Source organism: Mycteria americana, chromosome 1 (genome assembly GCF_035582795.1).
Source record: "Mycteria americana isolate JAX WOST 10 ecotype Jacksonville Zoo and Gardens chromosome 1, USCA_MyAme_1.0, whole genome shotgun sequence".
Classification (NCBI taxonomy): domain Eukaryota; kingdom Metazoa; phylum Chordata; class Aves; order Ciconiiformes; family Ciconiidae; genus Mycteria; species Mycteria americana.
Window position 1 is genome coordinate 69,608,741 of NC_134365.1, and position 17,580 is coordinate 69,626,320.

The 17,580-nt window shown below is 40.9% G+C and overlaps 1 protein-coding gene across 50 annotated transcripts in view; it reads left to right on the top strand.

The window, feature by feature from the left end:
- The window catches only part of CACNA1C (calcium voltage-gated channel subunit alpha1 C), a 495,328-nt gene that overhangs the window by 39,225 nt on the left and 438,523 nt on the right, over positions 1-17,580 (top strand). Inside the window, exon 1 of one of the 50 annotated variants that reach the window (XM_075504633.1) lies at positions 7,807-8,310. The exons of 48 other annotated variants lie outside the window; for them this stretch is intronic. In XM_075504633.1, the coding sequence (XP_075360748.1) occupies positions 8,262-8,310 (49 nt within the window). In that variant the 5' untranslated portion in view covers positions 7,807-8,261. Of the gene's footprint in view, positions 1-7,806; positions 8,311-17,580 lie in introns of those variants that run through there. One more of the 50 variants, XM_075504763.1, reaches the window with a different exon arrangement.

Sequence of the window (17,580 nt, forward strand, 5' to 3'; positions counted from 1 at the left end):
GCTAAAGAAGCTTTGGAGGGCACATATTCAGGAAACCGCCCATTACATATTGCTACAAGTATTTGGAATATTCTGCAGCAGTTGTGGAGTTTACAAACAGTGACAGCCACACAACCATTTTTAAATTAAAGCTATTTGAATAACTGTTGTGTGCAAGCCCAAATCCATGCAATTGGAGCACATTTAATTTATACAGTATTCAGGAACCTTTCCAGGATGCCTTTAATATCTCTCCAGCAAAATACACTTTGAAACACTTTATTTCACACTTCCAGAACTTCTGTAACACTTTATTAAAGTCCCACTAAATGAGCTTTTGGATGTCCTAGGAGAACGATTAGTGAAGATGGAACCATAATGAAATGTACAGTTTTCAAGTTGATGATTTAACCAATTCAATTAGGGTCTGTGTAGCATTTGCTTGTGGTGTTTTGGTGATGATTTTTATGGAAATAAAGAGAGCTATTTTGAGCAATCTATTGGAACTAATTTTGTTTTAAAGGACGGTTTGCAAAGAAGGGCTTTAGATAACTTGAATGCAAGGTTTAGATGGTACTGAGGTAACCCTGGACTGACTGTAATGTGTAACCATACAATTCTGGAAACTGAGGTTGAAATCAAACATTGCTACATGTCGAAGTTGTCTTTAACTTAGCGCCCATTTGAATTAACCACAAATCATTATTCAGCTAAACACAATTACCAGTCATTTTAACAGAAGGCAGCGGGAGAAATGCAAGTTGTAGAACGGATTTTAAGATTACATGAATTAAAGGTACTGCAGTTGAAACAGAGGCTGATTGCTGGGGGGGTTGTGAATTTCTCCATTTTGGAAAGAAATAATAATGAAAAAAGCCAGAAGAACACTACAAAGATTGCATTATAACTAGATATACTTACTAAGCAAATTTAGTCCTTCAGCATAGAAAGACCCATTGTCCAAAATGAAATGCTTGACATTGTGTGTAAGGCCAATATCACAGTAACTGACTATACTAACGAATTGATCTAATCATCTTCCTTGCGGCTGATACATGAGACTATGTATTTTTAGACCATTTTATCTCATTAGTGATTATTGTAGTTCCTCCAAAATCTGTCAGAATTCCAAATTGTTGGCTTCCTTGAGTTTTTCAATAATTTTCTATGTTAACAAAGCAGATTTAGAAGTTCCAAGACTTTAAATGCCAAAAGAGAAGGAAGGAACTTGGTCTTATAGCCCACCCCTACGTTTCATTTGTTTTTCTTTTTTGAGCTCAGTTTGTGACTTTTATACTTGGAATTGGTTGTGCTAGCTAAATATATTTTTCTGCATTGCCTTCTTATTTTGCCTTTGTGTAGTTTTCATTGTTTAATAATTAGATCCACTGAGGTTTCCAAATGCCAACATCCTGTAATCCTTCTAGTCACTGTAAAGCCTTCCTCAACAGCTTGCAAAAATTTACTCTTTGAAGAATCCATCCCTTCCAAAAAAAAAGTCCTTCTTCATACTTGCCTTAAATCTCAATTTACGCATGGTACTTAGTTACAAACAAGATACAAACTACATATTCCTGAGTATTTTGTAAAGCTATGTTAGAAGATTAGAATGGTAATAACATGTTCATTTTTGTTGTGTAAGCAGTGGTAAGTATCTGAGATACCCTCAAGTTTGCATGTTGATTTTTTTTTTTGCCAAAGTGTAGGCTGATTGGATTAAAAATGAATCTTTCATTGTAGATCTCCTTGTAGACATTATTAGGTCATGTCTTTTGTTAGACTGGTGATTTTAGACTATTATTAACAGTAATTATTTATTTTGCTTTTTTCTGTTTTTTGTTTTTTTTTTTTTTTTTTTTTAATTGGCACTAGCTAATGATGAACTGCTGAATTTAAATCTCTTTGTATCAGTACATATCCCAGTCTAGACAGGCCCAATTATTTCTTATCTAAAACAGAAACAGTGCCACACTTTTTGTTAAGTTCAAGTCTTTCCCTTAAGCTTTTATGGCAGAGTCAACAATTGACCTTTTGCCTTTTTGAGGATCAGTGACTACTTCTGTTTCAAAATTCTGGAAAGGTGTTAGACCTTCCTCAGTGCACTAATTAGCACCGTGGCCGGGTGTCCGTGATGGCGATGGCACAGTGAAAACTGCCACAAGTTCTCTTCAAGTCTGATAAGCATACATGCATTTATATTTTACTTGGGATAAATGTCTATTGTGTTGTTTCACTGTGTTCAAGCATTTGTTGCTGCTACACTTCAGATTTGTGCACGAATTCATACAATGCTACATGGTAATCATTAAACACTAATCACCTATTTACAAGGATAAATGGCGAGCTTTTTCATTTCTGCAGTTGGAATTTAAAAAATCACCACTGCCACCACCCATTGAAATCACAGGTCACAGCTGAAAGCTAAGATAGCTAGCAAGATTTGAATAAAATCACACTTTCACATATCCAGGTTACTTTCTAGAAGCTTCTGCAGTCTAGAAAATCAAAACCTACTTAAAGGCTATCAATTTCATCTACTTACTTTTCTGTCTAATGACAGTTTATTCGAATTACTACTACTTTCCTACCCAGTTGTTGATTATTTAATTATTTCCTTTTTTCCCCTTAGATCTAATATTTTCTACTGTTTACCAATACTAGGCCTTAATATGCTTTAGTAGAGCATACAAATATCCTGATAAATTTTATCATTTTCCTTCTAACTTTTTGTAGTTGCTTGTTGACATCTGAATGTAAATGAAAAAGCTAATAACTGAAATTTCAGAGCCAAGTAACCACTCCTATTAATTTCAATGTGAAAAATATGGCTAAGTTTTCCAAGTTGACTTTGAAAATAAATCTTTCTAACTGTATAAAATTTCAAAAGTTCCTGTGCATATGGCACTGTTCCACGTTTTAAGAAATGAAATCACCTAGAAATCCTGATCATCAACCTTCCTTTTCTCTTCCATCCCAGATTTCTTTTTTCTTGAGAAAGTCTCTCATGTTCTAGCTAGGGGATAGTTTTGAAAGGTCTGCAGTTTCCTGACCACACTTTGAATAGCTTTAGATAGGACTATCAATTGCTTTCATTCCAATTGAAATTAAGCAACCAAAAAAAAAAGTCAAAGAACACTTTTAGAAATCCATACTCATAAATGTGAACAGGTATTTTTTTTCAGTAACAACTAGGAAGTTCAAATGGAGAGGATGATTCTCACAGTTTTAGATGATATGTAGTTCAGAAGAATTAAAAATAACTTTGAGAACAATTCTAAACAGAGCAGTCCTGAAATATGAGAAAAATTTGCTATCAGCAATATTTGATTTAAAAAAAAATATATTGTAGTCATGCAACACCAGCAAATACCCAATGTTTCTATTATACTGCATATGGACCAACAATGCAGTATTGTCAGAAAGGACAGAAGTTAAAAGCATTATGTTATTCGTGCATGATGATTCTTTTAGTGTACCCAGGACTAATCAGGCTATCGCTTTAGGTTTGAATGCTCTGAAGGAAACAGACACTAGACAGAAACCAGAATTATTGACATGTTAGCCTTTGAAAAAAGGAAGGTCAAAGTCTTCATGCAAAGATTGCACTGTGTTTAGATCCCATTTATTTAAATCAGTGACAAAAAAAAAATCCCATAGTTTTCAGTGCAAGAAAGTGCTGATTCTTGTGGGAAGCCTTCTCTGTTTGTTGGCGGAGGTGCAAAACCTTAAATCTGTGGGAAAAAATACCTTTCAGCAAAGTAATAAAGAGCTCTGGCACTGTTTCTCTGAGCTGGCCCTGGAAAGAATCACATTTGTATTGTAAGCCTTAAGACTATTTCTGGGGATAAATACACTTCTTTTCTACTTTTGAATAATTTACCTTCTTATTTTAAGGTAAAAGGCATTACTGACAAAATAGCATTAACATAATCTGCTGCAATTAGATAGCTAGTAACTTATGCAGTAGGCCCAATGAAAACCCTAGATCATTTAAAAAGTACTGAGACCGCTTAAAAGAGCCTTTCAAATAATTTTATAAGTTACAAAAATAGTTCAATGCAGAGTTATTGTATGGTCTTGCCTGTTTTCATCCCACTGCTTTCTAGCCCCATCTTTAAATACAGCATGACAGTAACTCTTCCTTTTTGAATCAAGGAGAAATTCTCCTGCACAACCTATTCGGGCGATTTCTGTTCTGAAGATGGATGTGGGTTCTGATACTGTATTTTGAAGAAGCTGTTTTGCCTAGTGTACTCTATATATGGCTGGGTAAGAGGGAAGGAGTACTACATTGTACACAGAACAAAAAAATTCCTGACATGCAGAATGGACTGTTGCATGTTCACATTATGCACCCTACAAATCATCTTTGACACTTAGTAACTTTAAATAGCTGTTTCTCAGAAATCTGTCTTGGTGCTTTATATGGCCCTCATTACTATTGTTCTCAGAGCAATTGCAGAACAATTTTTCTCCTCATAGCATTCCTGTGGGGTAGAAAACTACTATCTCCACTTTAGAGCTGGCCTAAGGCTGAACATACATTGGATCATTTGTCCAATCCATAGTCATCTGCTTAGAGGAAGTCTACAAGCACGGATTCAGCCTGGTGTGAGATACCCTTGTGTCTGATCATTACAACTGTCCGTCTTACCTCTAAATCTGCTGGCTGCCATATCAGGCAGGGACTAAGAACTTTCTAGTTGTTTTTGTATTGAAAGAATAATTCTTTCATAGATCTTTTAAGATCTTTCTCTCACTTGTATACTCATCTTTGGGCTGCGTGTGTGGGGATCTAACTCTGAAGAAGGCTAAGCGTGCTCCCCCTTCAGAAGGCCTTAAAACTTTTCAGAGCATCGATCATTCAAAAATAATAGAAAGCCTTCTAATTTGCTTAGGCTGTACGCTTTGCCTTTAGAGTCCTGGCCCAGAACGTACCCGATCGATCGGAGAGCTCAGGATTCAGAGGCTGTGCAGGAAAGGGCTGTTGTCCTCCCGGAAGTCTCCAAGCTGCTGCTCTGGAATCCCTAATAAAATCCCTTCTGCACTACTCATATGAAAAATGGAAAGCAAGTGTAAAGAATGGAAAGAAACAAACTACAAGCCAGTTGAATTTTCCTGGTTTCTGTAGAGGGTGACACCTTGGGTTCTTTCCTGCAAGAATTATTATTAAATGTGAATTTCCATAATCGCATTATTAAGAAAAAAATCTTACAAGCACCTTTACTTCAAATGCCACCTCCTTACCAAAATTGTTTTCATGGACTACATCTTCTTAGCATACTTTGACAGAACAAATACTTTAGGGGAGGGCACGATGTTCACTCTTATGTCACCTGATTCTCCTTCATTAGCAGAATCTTTCCATCTTAATCCTACAATCAGTTTCTTTCCACTTCTCTGTATAGAAAATTATTTGCATCAGAATTGCTGAGTAAGGAAATCTGAAGTTGTAGTAGAATTTTATTTATGCTGAAGAAATTAATGCTGGCTAATATTCTTGTTTCTTGTTCTATTTTTCTTCTGTATTTGATTTTTGGTAATTGGCCAAACTTGTGTCCCACTGTGGGAGCTTGGCAGAGAGAGAGGGATAAAGAATGGAGAAAAAGATTTGTAGGTGGCAGGGACAGCTTGCGTATGTGGCTGCACAGGTATGTGAGCCGGCATAAATCAAAGCTATGTGGATGTTAACTCTTTAGCTAATAGTGTATATAAATCCTCATCTAGCTATGAATGTGACCTAAGAAGGGCAAAAGAAATATTTACAGGTGTCCCACTGGTGTTCGATTTCTGTACAAGAGTGATCAGCATGCACTTAATTACTTCCCCAGAGATTATGTCCATGCGAGGGTGAATCATGCAACTCTTGGTTGACTCATGGCTGGAAAAAATGGAGTTAGCGCAATCCAAAATGGCAAGGATTTGTGGTCACAGGGAGAAAAATAAAATGTATGTGTACACAACAAATATAGGTAGTGAAGGATTTGCTGTTCAGTCCTTTTTATAATGGTGAAGGGAGGACATTTTTTTTAAAGAAAAAGGCAACTCAAATTGAAAATGAAAGCTTAATATATTGCCATTCCACCTCTAGCTGTGCTCTTGCTTGATCTGGTAAGTTAAACAGGGTAAGTGCATGTGACATTATTAGAGAAAAACTAGGCAAGAGAGGACAGAGTATTTTAATTGCTCAGAGGAACTCTTCCTCCTGAGTCAGAAATAAAGCTGCGTCTCTACATGCTGTCAATGGCAATATGTTGTTGGTGAATTACCCTTTGAATAGCATCTAATGCAGAAGTTGTGATGATCAGTGGTTATTAGAAACCAAAATGACCCTTTTTTAGGACAAGTGCTTTGTCTGCATCCAGTTTTCGGTAAGTGCTTTACATCTATTCCAGTTTTTCTTGTAGTTGCGAGTGGATGTGTTGTTTTCTTGTTTCTTTGCCTAAATCTCTTAGGTGGTGGTGTTTTCTATTATATTTTGAGTTCCATCTGAGAGACAGCTCATTTAAAGTGGTGGGGGGAAAGCCTCAAAAAGAGACAGGTATTTGATACATCCCACTGAAATCCATTTGTAGGGAAGGCACAAAGTTCGTTCGAAAGTAATTCCTTTATAGGGTTATTACCAACTTTAAAATACTCTTTTTCTAGTTGAAATGGAAAACCACTTGAAAGAAGCACTTCAGCTCCACAAATAGTATTGCATGCATGCGATGTTAAATGGATACTCTGTTGTCATGAGAATTTACAGCCCCAGGTTTGCACGCAGGACACAGTATTCTGGACATTCACCCCCACATAAGTCAGAGCTGTTTAGTTTCTCAGGTTGTGGCACTTTCTGCAGTGGTTCCTGAGGGGCATTTTTGAACTCTGCATCTCTTGTTTAACATGGCAGCTTGGAGCGTCCGGATACGTTTAACACGTACTGCATTCAGTTCGCGTTTCGTTTTAAAGAAGTCATTTTTGCTCTCTGCGGAGGCTTCAATTCTAGAGGGCCGAATGACAGGCATAATTAAAGCAAGTGGTGGGATACCGGCGGAGCACTTTGGTGTTTCCACCAAGGATTTTGCAAATCCTAGCTTGATTAATCTGTTTAAACATCTGTGCATCCTCTCGTCTGTGCAACTTATCCCTGGGTATCTCTTTCTCTTCCGCTGCCTGCCTACCGTGCCTGTATTTGCCTGCTCGTAACGGCTCAAACACCACCGCAGCGCGTTCTGCCGTTTCCTTCAACGCTTGCACACGATGCCGCCTGTAACGCTTCAGCACATGATACTGTCCTCCTTGAAATGCAGCTCACAGTCGCATTCCGTAGCGGAACCGCAGGGCAGAGCCCACAATATTGAGAAACCGGATCGAAGCGGGGCCGGAGGACGGCGGCGCCGGCTGCCGCGGGGTGCTGGGCGCGGGCGGGCGGCGAGCACGGCGCCGTGCCGCTGGGCCACCGTGCCGTCGTGCCGCTGGGCCACCGTGCCGCCGGGCCACCGTGCCGCCCCCCGGCCCGGCCCGGCCCGGCCCCGCCGCCGCTCCCCTCGCCTGTCCCCCCACTTCTCCAGGCAGCCGGCTCCAGCTCGCCTCCTTGACGTCATGTCTGTAGCAAGGCTTCAGCAGGCGCAGTGACGGCAGGCAGCCTCTTAAACTTTCAGATCAAGTCCGGCGGCTCCGAACGCCGTGCGCGGGGGGCTGCGTGCAGCCGCCGCAGCTGGAACATCTGGAAGCGTTCAGTGTGTCTGTCTGTCGGCGAGAGGGAGAGAGCGGGGAGCGAGCGCGCTGAGGGAGGGGAGGGAGTAAGGGGCTGGGACTGTGCTCTCTTCCTCTGCAGAAACAGCTCCCTGCCAACACAACGCGCTCAGAATGGCTTTGAAGAGGAGGAGCAGCAGCGTTTGAACATCTCTCTCTTTTTTTTTTTCTCCTCCTTTTCTTACTCTTGTAGTTGGTGGATTTTAAAAAGACATTTAACCCTCAGAGGTTTGTCCTGGATGCTTTTGCTTTTTCCTTTTTTTTTTTTTCCCTCCCCCCCCCCCCCCCCTCTCGTTTCCCCCCTTCCTGTTCTTTTTTATGGTTTAACAGCCAGAGGTGCTGTGCTAAATTCTTGGAAGGGGCCCGGATGTACTGAGGATGCATTGCAATTTCACTAAAGGAGGCAGTAGTGGAAAGGATCAGTTTTTGGTGTTTGATGCAATAATGGGAATCAGGTAATAATAAAAGGGGAAATTCTGCAGCTCCGTTCTTCCTTGAATTTTACCAAGCCGATTTTCGGAGGGATTAATCTGGACTCGTTTTAAATGGTCAATGAAAACAAGAGGATGTACATTCCAGAAGAAAACCATCAAGGTAAGCCTGAGATTTACCTCCGAGGATCTAGCAACCATTCTCTCTTCTAGCCTTTGTCCGTAATCCCTCGGTTCGGTTCAGCCGCTGCCGCCGCTGCCACAGCCAGCGGCAGGCGGCGGGGCCGGGGAGAGGGCAGCCTCTGACACCGGTTTCCAGTCGGAGCACACAGCTCCCCTCAGCCGGGTGTGCTGCAGGGAGACCCCCGCAGCCCCCCGGGGAACCGGTGTTTCACAGGAAACCCCGGGCAGGGAGAAGTTGCTTTAAGTCGCCGTCGTCGCCTCCTGAAGCGGAGGGGCGAGGAGGGGCGCCCGGCCGAGGCGCTGCGCGCTGTGGCCGGGGGCTCAGCGAAGCCGTGGAGCTGCCCGCCCGTGTCAGAGGAAGATTAACTCGCAGTGCAGCCGGGCTTAGGGGATCCTTCCCAAGTAATGTCGTCCCGGTCCTCCTAGCCCCCCTCTGGGTACGGCTTCCTAAGGCACCGGGAGAGGAGCCCTTCCCTTCTTTTACGCTATTCCTAATCTCTCACACGAAATGGGAGGGGAAGGGGGAATTATCTATTTACACACATACACACCATACACACGCACATACCGAGAGAATGAGGGACACCGGGGAGCGCCTGTATTAAAATTAAAGTTGGGTTTTACTTGGGGCAGTGGTTTCTCGCCGAGCTTCTCTCAGGATCGCCCGCATCATGGATACCAACCCGTGCTGCTGCTGCTCCTCGGCATTAGCAAACGTCCCCAGCTATTCCCTGTAGTAAAACTTTGTTTGTCCAAACTCCAGAAGCCTTCCCCCCCTCCCCCGCCCAACCCCGATCTGCCGTTCCTGAAGTTATTTTTATCCTGTTACCTGCATGTTGTCACCCCCTCCCCTTCCCTTCCCTCCCCTGCCCCACCAGCCCTGGCTGCACACACACGTCGGTACTGCCGAGCAGACAGAGCCATTTCCTCCCCTCGGCGAGAGAGGAGCAGTGCTCCAGCGGCAGCGGGCTGCCGGGCTGCCTCCCTCTTCTCAACAGAAAGCCCCAGTCGCGGCCAACTTCTTCCCCGTCTCCCGGCCTCGCCCTGTAGGGCAACCTCCCCCTCCGGTGCCCTGCGGCCGGGGCCAACTTGCCTGCCCGCAAACGTGCCCCCGCCCGCTGTGATTGAACACCTGGTCTGGGTGCGAGGGTGCCCGGGCGGTGGGGGGGCAGCGGCCTGGCGAGGGCCACCAGCCCCGGTGAGCTCCCCGGGTGCCCCCTACCCCTGAGCCCCTCGCAGGGGCGGCCGAGGGCGCAGCTGGGGAGGTGCATTAGTGCTGTGGCAGCCCTTAATGGTGGAGGGGCCGTGGGCTTCAGGGAGAACACCGCGCTCCTTCAGATTAAATACAGATTAAAAAGAGAAAAACCAACCCAGCACCCCCACCCCTAGCCACTCTATCGAAATCAGGTGGGAGGGGAAAGGAAGCAGCCCCTGATCCAGAGTGCTCCTTGCAAGTGGGAGCGAGTCCGCAGCACATGCGTTCAGCAGGCGTAATTGGGCTGCTCTTCCTGGACCAGAGCTGATAAAGTGGACGAAGAGCTCAGCCTCCATAGCAATATGCCAACGCTATGGCAACCTAAATCCAGCTCCCTCCTTATCAGCTGCAGTGATTATATAATTGGAGGAACAGTTTTGCATCTGTCTCTTGATGCGGTTTGTCATTACTCCCAGGTGAAAGAGCAACTTCTAAAGCTAACAGAAAATCAGCCAGGTGGAAGAAAGTTCCGTTCCCAGAGAGTGCTCCGGCTGCCATTTATTTACAATCTATTTTTATTCTGTGCAAACAGCGCCTGAAAGGTTAAATTGATCCGTAGACAAGAAAGCCTGGTGGCAAGGAGATGGGAGCAAACCAATCACGATGTGGAATGGAGTAATTAAAGCAACCACAGATTCCCAGTTGCAAGGTAGAGCTAAAAAAGATGAGTAGAAGGCAAAGCTAGGTCTGTGATCCTGGTCTGCTCCTTGCTTATAAGAGGGAAGATTGATTTGGATAAGTCCTTACTCTTGCATCCTTCTCAGTTGCTGGCAGCAAGGTGAATGTTCCAGGTACTACCGATGCAAGACAAATTTTTATGTCTGTTCTTGTAACGTGACTGACATGACTAGGCCTCTGCCGGCGGTTGCTTTCTGCACATGTCTGTTCTCAGTTAGCCCCTTATCAGCCTACCTGAATGGGCTTATGCTCGGGAGCCTGGGCAGCAGGGGAGCCGGCGTAACAGTGGCTTGCTTAAAATAAATAAATAAAGTATGCTGGAGGCCATTAGTTAGATTGGGAGGACTGTGGGGAAGAGGAATTGTATTTGAAAGTGCTTTGTTGACTTCTTAACTGCTAATTTGGGTAGGCTTGTAATATGCTTGCTTTACGCTTTTGAATGTGACTTTGCTGAAAATCTTTCACCCTAAAGTAAGAATTTCCTCATTTTTTTTTTGATGTTAAAATATCACTCTACTGTGTTTTCATTGCAATCTCCTATTGCACAAAGAAAGGGGTAGCTGATAGTATTATTTGTTGATGCTGAGACAATTTTCAATGTTTATTTTTGCTACACAATGGAATGTATTTTTATAACAATTAATTATTCATTATTACCATAGAGCATGTGTTTATCTAGAAAATTTTAAAAACCCGCCCGACAAGCACCAGAAAAAGCTTTCAAAACTAACTACATCACATTTAATGCACATGTGGGACCTGGTGGAATCCTAGATGGGCATCTTTAATGCGTTCCCTCATAATATTTTGAAAACTTGCTCTCATCATATAAAATGGAAAATCAGTTTGCAAACCCACGTTTTATAGCCCTCTCAAGGGAGGGACCAGAATGAGTCAACCTGGCCTCTGGTGTTGCAAGTTTGAATCTCGAGCGCAGTTTAACCATCTAGTTAAACGTCGCTGCTTGCGACTCTGGCGTTCGGCGGGATCTTTCCTGGTGAGACTTGGTGACCAGCCAGGAATTGAGACAAAGCCAGTAGTTTTGCTGTGTTTTTCAATTCCAGGGATTGGGTGGGGAGGTGGAGGTGGGAGGAAGAGCGGGTGGGGGTCCCGGGAACTGCCTGTCCCAGGAGGTGGCACTGCAGGGCTGCGGAGCCAGCAGTCGTGGCGGTGCTCCAGAGGGCTTTGGCAGAAGACTCTTCTAGGTCTGCTTCATCCATCCCCTGCTCTTTAGGAGGAAAGGCCAGATGTAGCACTGATAGAGACGTATCTATCCCGGAATAAAATTCATTAGGATTGAAGAGCCCCTGGTAGGACATTTATTCCGTATAGTAATGATCCTCTGAGTGAAAAGCCACTTCTGATACCACGTCTGAACTACCCTTCCTTCAATTTCAGATAATGCCTTTGGGCTTTGTCCTTATTGCATATTTTGAACAGATTTCTACCTGCTGCTTGTAAAAAAGAACCCCCTCAGGTATTTGTCAACCATAATTAGGTCTTCTTGCAACCTCCTTTCCTAACCTGCACGTACTCTGTTCTTGAAATCTTTCCCTGTAAGACACCCTTTTCATAGTCCTTGTACCTTTGGTATCTGTTAAATTAGGAACTAATTAGTATTCCCTTTATTTCTCGGAAGCCTATTGATAGTGAGAGGGTCAAGTCACAAGCATAGTCCCTGATGCATTTTCTGACCTGAAATGAGGGTCAAACTCACAAGTATTCCCCTTAACTTTGCAGGTATAAATACACAGATGATTGTGTACACTTCACAGCTGATTTCAGTTGAAGGGTTGAAATCTGTCTCATGCTGTGCTACAAGACAAAACTATTTGAGATATGGACTAGAATTTATTGGATGTTTGCTTTAATTTTCTGCTCTATTTTCAGAATGCCAATTTTATTTCCTGTAATTTTTTGGGGCAATGCTTTTTTGTGTAGGAGAAACCGTGTTTTTTCCATGGTGACAAAGTGATCAGATTAGCAAACTGAGTCTTCATTTTTGAGTATTTGTTTCTGTGCTCTTGTTTTGCTGTAAAGGTTTGTCAGAATAGGCATTAGTTGTGGGGCATTTAAAATACTGCTGAGTAGTTTGAAACAGCTTATATTCAGGATTTTTGGGGGAAAAATCTGAATCAGTATTTTAAAATGCAGAGCTAAAATTCCAGCCCCCACTGATTTAACAATAAATGCTTGTATTTGTAAAGTACGATCTTCTACATCAAAATACTTGGAACGTTCAGTAAGTGTTAAGATTTTAATTCAACATAATATGAAATAGCAGTGTAATATAAAAATATTTAAAATAATGTTAAATAACAGTACTTAAACACTTTGCGTAATACAGTGCACTGCATTTACCTGTGAAAGTTGCCGGTAGAGTCTTCAGAAAAGTATTTAAGTGCTTTCAACCATTTCCTATCCTTAAAAGGACTATCTAAGTATCTTTAAGATTACTATTTAAGATTCTTAAAATTTAAGTATCCTGCTAAAGGCATGGAATTTAAAGTATATACTTTTGAAAGATTTTCTTTGAAATCATCTTCAACAATAGAGACCAGTTTGGGTTAGGTCACCATCAGTGTTCCTGCTGACTGGTTCTTCATGAAGTTTGTGAGTTTCTGCCATCAGAAACGAACACTTACTTTTGAAGACCTGGGTGGCACGCTCTCTGCAACCAAGACACCCTTACGAACCCACTCTTGGTTGCATCTCTGCTCTGCAATCAAATATGTTTTTGGGGTTACATCTGTGTAATTCACTGCAGCAGGTGTGACACCCTTGCTGTGTGGAATTAATTTATCCTACGGAGATATTTACTTTGAATTATTTGTTCTCATCTTTTTGTTTTGTTTCCTCAAAACACTTTCATTTAGAGAACGTGTCATATAACGCAATATTACCACGTACGCTTAGGTTTGGCTTACTTTCTTTCAGTTTTGTGGAAAATGGGTCTGCATCCATACTTAAAAAAGGATTAATCTGAATGGCAATCACTCTTAAATTTACTTTTAGCGGGCGTGTGTGTGCACATGTACAAATTGTCATCATGGCTGTTCAACTTGTTAGGAACTGTCTTGTTTAACCCTTTCTGGGAATTAATTCAAGGAACAGACTTGCTGAAGTTCAGGAACAGCAAATACAAGATCTCTTCTGAGCAAATGTGTTTTCTAAATTTATTGTCTATCAACTAACATAACAGATGTGACTATGTGCAGTAAAAGTCTCTCTTAAATTATTGAAAACAACAAATCAGATCAACGCTGAAGAAAGCTTTTACCAATGGCAGATATATGCTTTACAAAACATAATGTTATTAAATGGTTCAATTGCCTATATTTTTTTTAAGACTGTAGACAAACCCAATGTATTTTTTGAGTCAATCATTTATCTGAAAAACTGTGTTTTTTATCTAGATAGTGGGGATGAGATGAATTTGAGGGAAAGTTTATTAATTAAAATATTTGTTACTGGATTTCAGCATCATTAATTTTAAGAAAAGAAGACAATATTAAGCATTCAGACATATTGGTTGCCACTGAATACTTTTCCTTTTGACATAGTTTATCTATTACCTAACATAAAATTGGCATTTTTGGTTTTTTTCTTGTAACTTTTATCAATGGAAGTTAAAAAAAAGAATATTTACTATTTTTAGATAATTTTTACTCTATTGGAATAAAAGAATTATTGTGCATTTAAGCTACTTGAGGGATTTTTATTTTCCTCATACTTCCCTTTTATACCTATGGGAGAGGAAGTCACAGTCAGTCTTCTGTGCAGAGAACAGAGGGCACGGTGATGGGCTTACAGTGCTTCTGCCAGAAAGCAGATGTAGTTTTAGGCGGTAGAGTGGTCCTGCTGGGAGCTCTGAAATACAGTGATGAAGCTGTGTGATCGCAAGGGCACCTGTTGCTATTGCAAGGTTGTAGTGGAATAAATCAGGGTGTAGTTGATAGTGTATGTATAAATCTTTGTCTGAAACAGTCTTTGAAATGGTTTTTGTCAGTTTCCATGAATGGGGCATAATGATGAAACTAATACAAACTTCCTTAAGAACTTGAGAGGGATTAATGGTAGCTCTTTTTCAATGGGAAGAGTCGCAGGTGTCTCTGTACTGTGTATAGAGATTTCAAGAATGGAAGGCCTTGCTGAGTTTCTCCCATAAACCTAAATATAACATTAACAGGTTGCATGGTTTGGATTGTTTAATTTGACAGTCCATGGGGGGTGGGGGGGAAGGAGAAAGATTAATATATGTATCGTAGAAGGTGACAGAAGATCTGATGGAATCACATTTTGTCTTTATTTTGTCATATTGTCAGTTGTCCAGATACCAAGGTGAATTATTGTGGTGTACAGCTGAGAGATTATTAGCACGGTTCATCCTCAAGAGAAGCTTAGATTGAGGGGAACCCACTGGTAATGGCTTTGAAGCTGGTCTGCTCTGTGTGTCACCTTCCCAGGCACCTTTCCCAGAAAGGATAGTTTTGAGACACTGCTCTCACTGGTACACATTTCACTGCAAAGAATTGCATTTCTAAGGAGTAAGGATTAAATAAAATCATAATGTAGGATGGAAGGGACCTGCAGAGGCCAGGTAGTTCAACACCCTGCTCAAAACAGGTCTAACTAGGTGAGACTGCTCAGGGCCACATCCAGTCAAATCTTGAATGTGTCTGAGGACAGAGCTTCCACAAACTCACTGGGCAGCCTGTTGCAGTATTTAACTACCTGCATGGTAAAAAACCAACCGAACAAAAAACCAACACATTTTTCCTAGTCTCTACTCTGTATATTTAAATCTGTATATTTTAAGATGGAGAGGTAATTTACATATGTCAGCCAATAGCTAAACTGCAACCACATTTCTGTGTTTCATCAGACATAGTGGCCATTTGTTGCAACTTCGAGATGGAGGGACTTTTGCCTCAATGCCTCACACCAGTTTCAAAGTAGTTTGCTTGTTTTTTTGGAGATCTTATCATAGTTTATAGGTGAGGTGAGACAACCCTGGAGTCTCAATTGCTCCAATAGGCACATTGAGTTTGTAAGTGCATTGTTTTCCTGCACTGTGCTAGAATGGCTTTCAGGCAGAATTGTGGCTAGAGACAGAGACCGGCACGTATGATGATGAGGTAGTAGAAATTTATGAGTAGTTCACTTTAATGTTCCAATACATGTTAACATATCAGGTCAATAGATGAATCCTGCTATAATTTACAAACATTTAGCTGAATCTAATTACTTGCTGTTGGGATATATATACCCACACATAAAATCACTGTGGAAGTGATGACTATAGGGCTTGAATCCAAACAGGACTGGGGTCCTAACTTTGATTTAGATTCTTTTTTCCCTACTGACTAAAGAAAGTTGAGATAACTGTTAATAGATGTTCTACGGGATGTTAGAAGCTTATATAGGAACGCTAAGACTATGTATTTGTAGAGGACTTTGCAATTTTCCTTTTTTCGCTGTGTGCCTGTGTGCGTTTCTTTTAGTCCCAGATACTAAATTCTAAATCTCGGTGGCTATCTTGGCAGGCAAAACATTCAGAATACCTGAAAAGAGACTAGCAAGTTGAATCTCCTTCAACAGCTGGGAGGAGTTATCAGACTACCACTTAACCTTCCCCGCCCCCAACAAGGCTTTATTTAACCTGGCACTGTAAGGAAATAAAAGAAATCCATGAGATTCATCAGTCTCCTGAGCCGGGCACCAACAAACTTAGCACAGATAAGAGGGAGGGAAAATTTGCTTCTTTTATCAAAGACAGAAGATTAAAATAAAGTAATTCTTAAGGGTGTCTGGAGACTTACTGGTTTTCAAACCAGACCCAGAAATGAGACCAAAAAAATCTGGCTAATCCCATGGGAACTCTCTCTGCGTCTTGTACATAAATCTTCAGAGTTAATTGTTTTAAGGAATATATCGTCCGAGAACCATCTAACCTTAATGGATGCTTTATCATATGTTTAAAATATGCTTCTCTAAATGGTATTGTTATTTATCTTAAATTTTTCAGGTTTTTAGCCCATGATGTGAATGGTTGCCTTTGGGTATTTTGGAAAAAACAATTAAATATGACTGAACATGACATTATAATTACAAAGTAAATATGCTCTAATTGAGTAATTAACTCAACATTTCTTCCTAAAGGCATTGTAGGAATGAATTCATGTTACTGATCAGATTTCAGATTCTTTATTCCAAAGGAGAGAAAAAAAGACTTCCATTCTTCAATATGGCTGGCTAGATGTAAGACTTCTTAGGATTCCTCAGTTTTTAAAACTTAATATGTATTTTTGATACATCAGGTGTTCCTCTAACAATTTTTGTCAGATGAAATAATCTTTTAAATATACAAAAAGAGTACCTGTGCCTCTTTGCTTGCAAGTCAGTCCAACTCTGTTAGGTACCAGCTATATTCTGCTTCATGCATTATTGACAAAAATAGTAACTCTGAAATTGAAACTTGTATGATATAGCTGTTAGTAGTAGAGTTTATGAATTTTAGATACAGAAATGCTACAACAGACTGTGTGAGAAGCAATGGAATCCAGGTGAATTCAGGAATTAAAATTGAGGTTTGTTGAAGATAGTGGCAAAATGAATTATTGCACCTAAATACACTGCATAGTGTATTTATGTTTGAACTTATGTTTGTCTGATACAGACTGACAAATATCAGGAAGCTGAAAGTTAAGACTGATACGCAATGCCAAACTTTGTGGTTTCTATCTTGTAGCTTTCATGTAGTTCACAACAGAACATTTTCCATGCAGACCCTATATGTGCATATTAGAAATTTGGATTTAGTTAAGTATCAAGGGGTCCGATTTCCTTTGGATGAATTTAACATGCTGACAGCAAAGTTAGCAAATTAAGTCCGATAAGCCTGAGTGACATTAAGAAAACAGAGGAAATCCATAGTATTTATTACTTTCTCGAGCTGTAAACAAATTGACTTGTGTGTAGGGAGGAAAGCTTCACCTGTGTGCTGAAATTCCCATATGATACTTAAATCGTCTATTACTGCTGATTTGTAAATTGTATAGATGCACAGAGTGTTTTCAGGTGTAATTTAAATTTGAATTGGTGTCTTTAGAGAGAAGTAAAATGCATTTATAGAGTGAAAACTGAAAGTGATCAGGTTTAATTGTGGTTTGAATGGAACTTTTGTATGACTGTATTCAGGAGCAATAGGTAGGAGTGGATTATATGAAAATTAAAATAATCTGGTAATATAATCTGTCCATTTTACCTCTAAATCTGCTGGCTGCCATATCAGGCAGGGACTAAGAACTTTCTAGT